The sequence below is a fragment of the Monosiga brevicollis genome, genomic scaffold, assembly GCF_000002865.3.
Source record: "Monosiga brevicollis MX1 MONBRscaffold_50 genomic scaffold, whole genome shotgun sequence".
NCBI classification, from domain to species: domain Eukaryota; class Choanoflagellata; order Craspedida; family Salpingoecidae; genus Monosiga; species Monosiga brevicollis.
In genome coordinates this window covers 55504-66354 of record NW_001865087.1, presented here as the reverse complement: position 1 = coordinate 66354, position 10851 = coordinate 55504, and the positions used below count along the sequence as shown (strand labels likewise).

General features: G+C 56.6%; 3 protein-coding genes across 3 annotated transcripts in view; 1 reads left to right on the top strand and 2 right to left on the bottom strand.

Moving 5' to 3' along the window:
- Nucleotides 1–1655, top strand: part of MONBRDRAFT_12960 (uncharacterized protein) — a gene marked incomplete at both ends in the record, with an annotated part of 4724 nt that extends 3069 nt beyond the window's left edge. The window contains 3 exons of the mRNA XM_001750863.1: nucleotides 441–596; nucleotides 737–1040; nucleotides 1147–1655. Of these exons, the coding sequence (XP_001750915.1) occupies nucleotides 441–596; nucleotides 737–1040; nucleotides 1147–1655 (969 nt within the window). The remainder of the gene's footprint in view (nucleotides 1–440; nucleotides 597–736; nucleotides 1041–1146) is intronic.
- A 240-nt stretch (nucleotides 1656–1895) lies between these two features.
- MONBRDRAFT_34757 (uncharacterized protein) lies at nucleotides 1896–6958 on the bottom strand (the record flags this gene model as incomplete). Its single annotated transcript, XM_001750845.1, has 6 exons — nucleotides 1896–2589; nucleotides 2826–3005; nucleotides 4072–4808; nucleotides 4845–5547; nucleotides 5718–5813; nucleotides 5891–6958. The coding sequence occupies 6 exons, from the start codon at nucleotides 6956–6958 to the stop codon at nucleotides 2254–2256; spliced, it is 3120 nt and encodes a 1039-aa protein (XP_001750897.1). The 3' UTR covers nucleotides 1896–2253.
- Nucleotides 6959–7894: 936 nt separating this feature from the next.
- On the bottom strand, nucleotides 7895–9996 carry MONBRDRAFT_34756 (uncharacterized protein; the record flags this gene model as incomplete). The annotated part of the gene is made up of 4 exons (XM_001750844.1): nucleotides 7895–8408; nucleotides 8533–8979; nucleotides 9063–9428; nucleotides 9643–9996. The coding sequence occupies 4 exons, from the start codon at nucleotides 9994–9996 to the stop codon at nucleotides 8160–8162; spliced, it is 1416 nt and encodes a 471-aa protein (XP_001750896.1). The 3' UTR covers nucleotides 7895–8159.
- Between the last annotated feature and the right edge of the window lie 855 nt (nucleotides 9997–10851).

Here is a 10851-nt window from a genome sequence, read left to right as displayed (position 1 = left end):
CTGCTTTTATTTCCATCTTCCAGCCATGAATCGGCAATCCTCCATTGTTTGCCCGAGTTCAACACCCTCCATGCCTGACCCCCCTCTCTGTTTGCTTTTTCTTCTCCCCTGTGCATGCACATGCACATGACATGATCTGCCTTGTATGCCGTCACAGACAACCAAAGATCCCCGCAAAAAGTCGGAGCGCAAGGAGTTTGAGAAGCTCCTCGACAAATTGGCGGCCGGTTACGTCTCCACCAAGGTTTGATCTGCCGGGCCCCTCTTGGTACCCAACCGCGGGCTGTGCGTCTCCTTCACAACCTTTTTTTTTTTTTTTTTTTTTTAAATTCCCTGTCCACAACCTTTGGCCACCACCATTCTTCGAGCCCGAAAACGGCCTGTGCGTCACGCAATCACCGCGCTGTGGCTCACGCTTCGTACGCCATCACACCGTGCAGACGCTCGACAGCTATGCTTTGACTCGCACCCTTGGTACCGGCTCTTTTGGCCGCGTCCTTCTTGCTCAAGACAAGGATTCCTCGGGCAACCCCGTCAAGGACGATTACAAGGCCATCAAGATTATCAACAAGGAGCGCGTCATCAAGACCCGCCAGGTCCGGCCCCCGACTCGCCCGAGCAACACCCCACCCTTGCACATTGGCTCGACGCCGCCCGCCCGCCCACTCCCAATCATCCCACCACATCCGACTCGTCGCAACTCATCCCCTCCCTCTTCCCCCGCCTGTTCGACTAGGTTGAGCATACCATCAACGAGAAGAACATTTTGTTCACCACAAACTGCAACTTTGTGGTCAAACTGTACGACTACTTTCAAGACCTCAAGTGCCTTTACTTTGTCCTCGAGTTTGTCAACGGTGGTGAAATGTTCACGCACATTCAGAAGCAGCGCAAGCGCCGCTTCACCGAGGAACAAACCCGCTTCTTCTCCGCGGAAACAGTCCTGGCCTTTGAGTACCTGCACAACCTGGACATTGTCTTCCGGGACCTCAAGCCCGAAAACATGCTCATCGACCATCGTGGCCACATTCGCGTCACGGGTACGTCGCACCACCACCACTAGAACACAAGCGACCACCCGACTTTTGCCACCGCACCAACAACCCGTCAATCGCTCATGCCACCCTTGCCTCCGTGACCTGGTAGACTTTGGCTTTGCAAAGCGCGTCGATGACAAGACATGGACCATGTGTGGAACCCCAGAGTACCTTGCACCCGAAATCATTGTCAACAAGGGTTACGGCCACGCCGTCGACTGGTGGGCCGTCGGCATCCTCACCTACGAGATGCGCTGCGGTCGTTCTCCCTTTGAATCCCGCTCGCAAATGGAAATGTTCAAGCGCATCACCAAGCGCGACTACAAGTTTCCCCGCGACTTTACCGAGGAGGAGCGCTCCTTCATCGATGGCCTGCTCCAGGTCGATCTCACCCGCCGCCTCGGCAACATGCACGGCGGCGTGGATGACATCAAGCGCCATCCCTACTTTGCCTCGCTCGATTGGGACAAGCTTTACTCACACGCCGCCAAGTCACCCTACGTGCCCAAGGTCACGGGACCCGGCGATTGCCGCAACTTTGACAGCTACCCCGAAGAGCCGGTCCGATGGCATGGAACCGGCGCCGACAAGTTTGGCGACACCTTCCAAGGCTTTTAATTCTGATGTATACCCATGCCGTCCCTCGCGTTTCTCACAGCCTTCTCCCATTGGCCACGGCCTTTGTCGCTGGCCTTCTTCCCCTTGGTTATCTTTCCTGTGTTTTTGCCCATCCCCTCTTATCGGCTCAAGTTGCGCCTTTGGTTCTGTTGTGTTGTATGTTTGCTCTCCTGTTCATTCCCCCCTTCTGCTACCCTTTTTCCGCCTCGTCCTTTGGGACACGTTGGTCAAGAATGAAATCCACTTTTATTTCTTCAAATCCTTCCTCTGCCCCAGGACAAACAGTGCAGCAACACCAGCCATAATGGACACGCGGAACGAAAACTAAAGGAGCTCGCATATTGTTCCTCCCCTCGACGTGTCGCGTGGACTTGAGTGATCAAACACGTGGTGGGCATATCCACAAGAGAAACAAGAAATAAAATGGCAAACCAATCTGGATGAGCGAGTGAGAAAGAGTGAGAAAGAGAGAGAGAGAGGTAGAGACGGAGAAAGCTGTGAATAGTCCACGGCTCGATTTGTAAAGTCAACCAGGAGCACAACCGCAACGCCACGGTCCAAGGCGGCGCGGAGGCCGGGCTCAGCCAGCAGGCCCAATTTAACCAAAGAAAGTCGTGGGGCGCTTGGCAACGAAGCGCGACTTGAACTGCGACGCGATGCGGCGGTGGGGCAGGGGGAACTTGATGTCCGGGTTGAGGAACTGCTTGATGTGCTCGCGCTTAATATCAGAGCTAGCCACAACATCGGTGCGGATGATCTGGATGGAGTGAGCGCGGCAGCTGTGACGGCCAGCCATCTCGCGGTACATCTTGCTCACGGCGTTGGCCAGAGACACATCACGGTACTCGCGGTACATGTTGTGGGTGCCGCTGCGCGAGTTGTAGCGCAGCCAGATGCCGTAGTTGCGGACGACACCCTCACGAGTCTCGTGCATCTATACCACGAGGATGGAAAGAAGACGTGTAACCAATCAGGCATTGGGGCATAGCGACTGACAAGCTATGCGGGGATTGGTAAGCTCCCTCCCTGTCTTGTCTCTCTTTTACGTGTCCATCAGCCGGCTGTGACCAGTGCAGAGCAAGTCGCACACCATCCCCGAGGAAGGCAGGGCATCCAAAAGGAAAGAGGGCTCAAACTGCATAGAGGTCAAATGGGGTTATTCACACGCACCTTCTGGATGTTGACGATCTGACCGGTGGTCTTCTTCATCTTCTTCAGCTGGGGCAGGAAATACCAGAAGCGGCTCTTGGCGACGACCTCGTTGGGAGCAAAGATGGTCATCTTGTAGAGCTTAGGCTTGGGATCCTGAGCGCTAGGGAGCTTGCGCCCAATGATCTCATACTGGAACAGCTGAGGGAGCGGAGCGGCGCGCGGAGAAACACAAAATGCACGTGGGGACAATGAGCCATCAGCCATCTGCAACGAAACTTGCCACCGCGTGGAAGAGCCATCTGCACCATAAACACGCAGCCAAACTGGGCACCCGTCCCACTGACACACTGTTAAGACATGATACAACTAGCTGTGACACGAGAACCCCCAAAATATAAACCAACGCATGTCCTGCGTAAAGTCAAGGGTTGGCAGACGAACGGACGGACGTGCTCCAACACCCAAAAGCCAGCAACCAGAAACAGCGACGAGATGCGTTCCTAATAAACGTCTTCCACCGCCATCAAAGAGCTGCCCCCCAAGCTCGACCGGAAACGACCGGCTGGGCGAAGCTTGACGAACAGCGAAAAGAGGTCCACGCAAGGTCTCGAGGCTGCAGCTGGCGCGGGGTCCTGGCGCTGTCGCTCGCGCCAACGGCCAACCCTTTCCTCCACCAACGACAACCAAGCAAGCAGTGCGCACGATAATCCGAGGCACCATGCCCATTCCCACATCCAATGCCACCCCCATCCCCGTTCCCACATCGCAGCTGGCACCGCCATATCGCCGTCGGCTCGGGTCTTCAGCTCACCTGCTGCGAAGCCCGCATCGTGCTGGTGGACCAAGAATGGGGAGAAAAAAGTGCCGCTTGAAAAAACCTTGCGCAGGGTTCAAACCTCAGCTCACGTGAATGACATTTGGTCAATGTCGTCTGACAAAGAAATGGGGGTGATGTCAGAATGTCAGATTTTCACTGTGAGAGTGTGAGTGAGAGAGTGAGAGGAGAGAGAGGGAGTGTGTGTGTGTAACGACAAGACTACTCTTAGGGACGCTGCGTGGAAGGAGGGGCACTTGGATTTGGATTCGATTTTGAAACGCTCTTGGGGGCATGACCTGCATTGCCATGCACTGGGATACACAGAGAGACACCCACATACACATACGCAGTATGCAGCGGGGGCGAGAGGGAGCGGGACGGGAGAAAGCGGTGGAATCAGTGCGAGGCCAAAGCCGAGGTTCGGCGCGGCCGACTGGGCTTTTTGACGCGAGTAGGGGTTTTGGTTAGGGTGGTGGCGTCGCGGTTCCAGACGGCAGAGACCATGCCCATGCCCAAGTGGCTGCGGGCAAAAGTGAGTGGCGCGGCCGAGGTCCAGCGGTCGGCGCCCAGCCGAAGCTTGTCCACGCGGCGCATGCGCTTGGCGGGTTTGCTACTGAAAACGTCGTCGTCGCGGCTGCCACCCACGGCATAGAGGTGGTTCTCAAGTACGGCGCAGGCCAAGCCTTGTCGAGGCTCGGGCAAGGAAGGCCCCGTACTCCACGTGTTGGCACGCATGTCGTACACAAATACAGAAGCAACACAGGACGTCAGTTTGCGACTCGTGCCTACCGGCCCATCTGCTCCACCAACCACGTAGATGTAGCCTTCCAACGCAACGCAGCCAAAATCTCTTCGAGGCGCCGGCATCGGGGCAGCCACCTCCCACTGGTTGCGTGTGGGTGAAAACCGCTCTACAGACGCAATGGGATGTCCCTGCACGTCGACGCCGCCCAGGACGAAAATATGGCCTTGATCAGCCACACATCCGTGGCGACCCCGCGGGGTGCCCAGGGAGGGCAATGCCAGCCATTGTCGGCGTTGAGGCGTGTCAGTGGCGCCCAGGCGACCATCAGCCTCGAGAGGGTAGCTCATGACTGTCGCAGTCACCACCTCGGGCCGACCGGCCCGCGGGCGCTGGCGACAACCCCCGGCAACGACCAGTTGTTGAAATAGAATGGCGTAGCCTGCACCGTACAAAGCATCGGGCAAGGTCATGTCACGCGCTTCCTGCCATTGGCCAGAGGGTGCGTTAAAGTTGCCAACAATGCCGTCCAAATTGTCGTTGCGCCCGCCCAAAACGTAGAGGTTGCTGCCAGTGCTGGCCACGCCGCTGAGGGCACGGTCCCAGAACATGTCGGAAATGCGATGCCACGTATCCGTGGCCGCGTCGTAGCGTTCAGCCACACGCAAATATTTGTACGGTACGCCTTCGTTTAAGCCACCCACGGCCAGAAGGCTGGGGGTGCCCGGTGGCTCGTCCTCGCCCATGGCCAGGGGGGAGATGGTTTTGGCTGGTGGGGCTGCGAGAGCCGGTTGCTGTTCGAGGGCAAGCGGTCGCGACAGGGTCGGGCTGCCCGGTTCAGCAGCCGCGGAAGTTGACTCGGTGGTATGCCGCGGGTGAGTCGAGTCCAGCTGGGCGGGATCGCCCAGCGCCTTACTAACGCTGGCGCTGGGAGGCGCGGCCAGCGGTGTGCTGGAGCGTGAGGCCGAGGCGTGGGGGGAAGCCATCAAGGCCGGTGGCCCGCCAAGTTGAGGGGTCGCAAAGGTTTGAAGCAGCCCGTAAAATTCAAGTTCACGACAGGTAACGGGGCAAGTGAGGTCGAGCAGGCTAATAGCGGCAGGTTCACGGAGGGCCTCAAGAATGGCCCGAAACTGCGTCGGCGATCTATCGATGAAGATGCGACCTTCATGATCGAGCGTTGCCTGCCATGTGAAGGAGACGGCAACCCCGTGTGTGTGTGTGTGCGTGAATCGAGGCCAAATTAAAAGGAAAAAAAAAAAAAAACATAGAAAAACAATAATCATTAATATATAAATAAAAATAGGCAAGAACGGCGGCATAAGTCGGGCAAGGGGGTGGTGTGCGCACTGACCTGGGAACGTCCAGAAAAGAGCTTGGCGAGGAAGCTTCCAGGAACACGGCAGAGCGTGTTTCGTGAGGTGGTAAAGATTTCACCGCCAACATTCACCTGAGTGACAGATGAGCATCCGTGAGGGCAGGCAGGCGAAGTGCGCTGTATCGATATGATGCGTAGAAAAAACCCACCTCGATGGCGTTGAATGCGGGATGCACGAGTTGAGGCTGGCCGGCCAGTGTGTGTCGCCGGGAAAGAGCGGCAATGTCAGACTGCGCATTGGCAGTGGGAAAGTGATTGTGGTGCGGCATAAAAGGATTGCCAAGTATGTTGTTTGTGGGCGCACATGAACTGGGCCCGATGCTTGAAGCAGTAGGCCCGAGTGAGACAGAGGGAGCGCCGGACACAAAAGGTTGGGCATGCGGAGGCAAATGCAGGAGTGGGAGCTGTTGCTGTTGCTGCTGCTGTGGCTGTGAATGTGGCTGTGGCTGTGGCTGCAACTGCGATTGCGATTGCTGCTGCTGCGACTGCTGTTGTGATGGTTGTTGTTGTTGCTGTTGTTGCTGCTGCTGGGGCTGCTGCTGCTGGGGCTGTTGTTGCGAGTGTGATTGCTGCTGTGGCTGCGACGTCTGCTGGGCCTGTTGTTGCGGCGGCAGAGGGTGTTGTTGCTGGTGCTGCATGCGGAAGAGCAGCTGTTGCATCTCTTGCCGAAAGTTGTTAATGATGGAAGTGGTCAGGTTGGCAGCGGTGGTGGCGGCCGAGGAGGCGGCGAGGGCGGCAATATCACCGCGTACGTCACCGTTGAGGGTGGGTGATTGGGCCGAGCTGCTGGCTGAGCTGCTGGTATTGGAGGAGCGGTCCACAGGGGTCGGAGGACGCTGACCGAGTTGTGTCTGTAGTGGGGGAGGAATGTGAGCGCGCAGCAGACTTTGGGAGCGGGACGCCGAGCTGTTGGCAGTCGTTGCTGCAACGGTCTTGGGCATCGGTTTGGGCCCCGGCTTGGGTACGGGCTTGGGTAGCTGGGGAGGGGAGGTGACACGAGCAGCTTCCTGGGACGAGGCTAGCTCGTGAGTGGCCAATCCTGGATGACAGTCGCGCGGCGTGTCTGCAGACGGCGCGGGGTTCGTGCTAGCCATAGGAACGCTGGCGGAGGACTCGTCGGTCGCGGAGGAGCTGGTGCCAATGAGTTGCGCGACCGGTTTGAGGGCACACCGCTTGCTGGGTGGTGAGCCACCGCCGCCGCCGCCGCCACTGCTCATCGTGCTGAGTGGCCAGGCACGAGGAGAACAAATGCCGGGCCGCTTGTGAAAATGAGCAGGAGGAGAAGGAGGCGGGACCACCGACAAAGAGCTACGAATGAGCGGGGGCTGTTCTCCTTTTTCGTTGCAATATTCGGGTTTCGAGCAGGTAGGGTCGCCGTCACAGATATCGGTGTCATCAAGGGGACCAGGAAGCTAATGCGTGTGCGCAACCCGTCCCAAACACGGAGAGACGGAGACACGTAGACACGTAGAGGCGGGGTGACGGGAGGCGGAGGAGGGCCTCTCGATCATTCGTGGTAGTGCCAGCTGACATGCGGCCCATCCCGGGCCGGCTGGCTTTGACACCACGTGACCGTGGCTGTGTAGTAAATGCACCGGCGCCACCTCCACACTGGGGCAAGAGCCAGAACCGAGACTGCCAAATTCAAGCAAGGACCTCGCCTCTGGATGCCAGGTATCGCAGTCAAGGAGCCAACGACGCCGCCACCGCTCACGACCGACCGACCGACGGAAGCGACCCAACACACCAAAAAAAAAAAAAAAAAAAAAATGGCGCTGCAAGATCATTGAGAGAAACGTTCTAAAGCACCCACAACACCAGAGATGTTGCGTCCCGATGATTTGATTTTAGAGGGATGCTCCGTTTGGTTCTTGCGATCCACGTGAAAATACATGATGAGTCAGAGATAGGATTGCAGCCAATGTCAACTCTAAGAGGTGAAGTCATACTCAAGCCCACAACCAGAGACTGGATATCAAAACCCGTGACACATGTTTTGATGCCGTTCATGAAGTTTCTCTTTGTCCCATAGTACCGTCTGGTCAAGTGCAGGGGGCAGCAATAGTCGTCTGCGCCGGGAAGGCGGCTGCTGATTTGCTGCGGCATGCGACATGAATTGTTGCTGTTGTGCACTTTGAAGTTTTGCTGTCACGGAACAGAGAACTGATCAATTCGAAAGGGCCTCAAAGGCAGGAGGGAGAAGACACACTGGTAAGGACTAACACATTGAGGTGGCCAGAGGACCGACGATGAAGAGCGGGGTGGGCTCTTGACAAGCAACTCGAGGTGCAAAATGCAGGCGCATTCACAAGGATAAGGACGTAACTCGATGATACAAAGGAGTGAACAGCCCCTCGGACAACACGGAACAGGCAGAAGGTAGTAGTTGCGGGCCACGACACACGTGGCGCGGTGCAACTATGGAGTCTCGGTCGAGGAAACTTGATATTGGGTAGAATCCATCAACGCTCGCTTGGCCCGTTTGGGCAGAGGATCAGGACCAGCCTTGACCGGCTGCATCGCTCCCGGCATTGCCATCTGTTGGCCGGGGTGCACAAAGGGCAGGGGCAGACGATGCAAGTGCGGGATGGGCAGCATGTTGTGTGAGGCCCACATTTGCCTCATGGGCAGTGTGAACAGCATGGCGGGCGATGGCTGGGCCATGGGCTACATGGAGGGTTGTTCGGGCACGCGCATCGCAAGCAGGCAAGCATGTGAATTGAAGAAGGTGCATCAAGGGACGGCGGCCGCTCGTTTTGAGTCGCCTGCCAGGAAGCAAGCATGCACGCACCAAGTCGATGCCCGCGGTAGGGCCGGGATAGAATTGTGTCGTTTGGGTCACCGACTCGTGTAGCTTGAGCGGCGTCAGCTCCTCGTCCGTGCTGTCGAGGGAAGCCGAAGCTTCCTGGTCCGGAGCAGACGCTGCGCCACGATTTTGGGGAGTTGGCTCGTCCACCTCGACGGGATCTTCTTCGCACTCTTCGGGGTGTTCAGGATCTGATGCCAGGTCTTCCATGGTCCAGTTTTTCTGCAGCTTGTTAAACCCGTGGGCTTTGATGTCTCGGAAAGAAACGGCGTAGTTGCGTGTGTTTGGCTCGGACATGGCCTGAATCACGCACTGAATCGACTGTGGAGCCCAACGCAGGGCGGCCAATCGAAAGATCTCGCGGCGCGCCCATCGCGACAACGGTTCATACTTTTTCATGGGGGTGTGGGAATGCTGGTTCCAGAACGTAGCCTGCCAAAAGCAAGAGCAGAAAAAAAATAAGCGGCCACCGCGTGCGCTTGGGGCATGGGTGAACGACTGTGGCATCATCCTACCTCAAAAGTCCCGTCAGGCAACTGGTCAAGGTTGATAAAGGCGTAGCAGGTAATTTTGGCATCGGTGCCATCGGGATTCTTCAGAATGGGGCGCCGGCGATTGCCGTGCAGGCTGCAGACAAAACGGTCGTTGGGGCGGCGAAAAAAGGCATAGTGTTCATGGAGCCGGAGCTGCTCACGCCAATGCTCAAACTCGGGCCGCGTTTTGAAATGAAGCTTTTGAAGCTTGACATGAAACCCATGCACCTCTCGAGCATGCTCGGCCCACTGCTCACGAGAGCGAAAGGTACAGTCGCAGGCGCCAGGATCAAACTGTGACTCGACACCGTTGCTCAGCTTTTGGCACCGCACAAAACTCGTCTTGCCCTACAAGGTTGAACAGGAAAAAAACAAAAAAAAAAAAAAAATGGAAGAATCATGCAAAACAAGTTTGATGCAAAGGTCAGCGCTCGAAGCGATGTTTGATGTGGAAGCACAAAAAACGAAAAGCCACGGCGAGGCCTGGAGAGAGAGGGGGGGGGGGGGGGCTTGTCACGCTTGCCGATCTGAACGTCCAACCCTCCCATTGCGCGTGACGTACCTTTGGCGCACCGTGCTGCTTGCGTTGATGGCGTCGCAGCGCGCGAGCGTCCACGAGACTGGATTTACACTCTGGGCAGATGGCGCGCAGCCGCTCTTTCTTGACCGCGGAGTTGGCACGCCGTTTTCGGCTACTCGAACTGGGAGTGGTACCGGGCGTGCGCCGCACGATGGGAGTAGTCGTCGTCGGTGTCGTCAACCCGACGGGCGTCTGCGGGGAGGTGACTTCCGAGGCCACTTCCTCCTCGAACTTGCTCTGCATCAACTTGCGCGGCGTCGAGTCCCAGTTGACGTTGGTAGCATTACCCAAAGGCACGCTCCCCTCACGGCCGGAAACGCCTGCACCAGCAGCCATGTTGGCGGCGTTGCCACTTGCAACTCTTTGATTGTTGGCCACTCTCAGCAGCAGCACCAAGACACAAAGTGCAAGCCACAAACCCCCTCCCCCTTCCCCCGTCCGCCGCTCGTTGACGCAGTTGTCAAAGCCACGGCGAGCGCGGGGAATAACAGTAGTAACAACGGCACCGCTATCCAGTGGCGCTGCCAAATGACAGAGAGAGAGACAGAGCGAGAGAGAAACAGTCAGAGAGAGAGAGAGAGAGAGATTCAGAGAAACAGTCAGAGAGAGAGGTCAGGCAGAGAGACGTGCACAAATAAACAGCAAGCCAAAATAGAGAGAGAGCTGGATAACGTCAGAAAGTGAGAGAGAGAACTAGACGTCGATTTAGTCAGACAGGGACAGAGATACATGTAGTAACGTTGTAGTGTGTATGAGTATAGTTCAAGTGCACTATACGTGTGACGATACTACTGCATGTGTATAGTATTTTAGCGGTATTTTGTATTAACACAGGTACTGCAAGTGTGGTCAATGTAACAGACAAGTATAGGATTTATTCCTTGACGTGTGTGACGCCCTTTTGAAACGGTGACACCGTTGGTAACCGTTCTTCAACGTTTTCTCTTACAATCTTCTTACGTTGGAGAAAACTGCTGTTTGAAACACTGTGCAAATGGCTGCTTAGGGATTTGAGAGAGACGGGCGGGCGAGGGCGGATGCCAGCATCTCTGCCATGGTTGCCGAGATGGACAGCATGAATGCTGCTGTTGCGGGGTATCTCGCCGCTGAGGGATGAGCTGAACGAGGTGCAGAGTGGGGGGAAATGGATTGACTTTATGACAAGCTCGCAGGATGCGGGATGATGTGCTT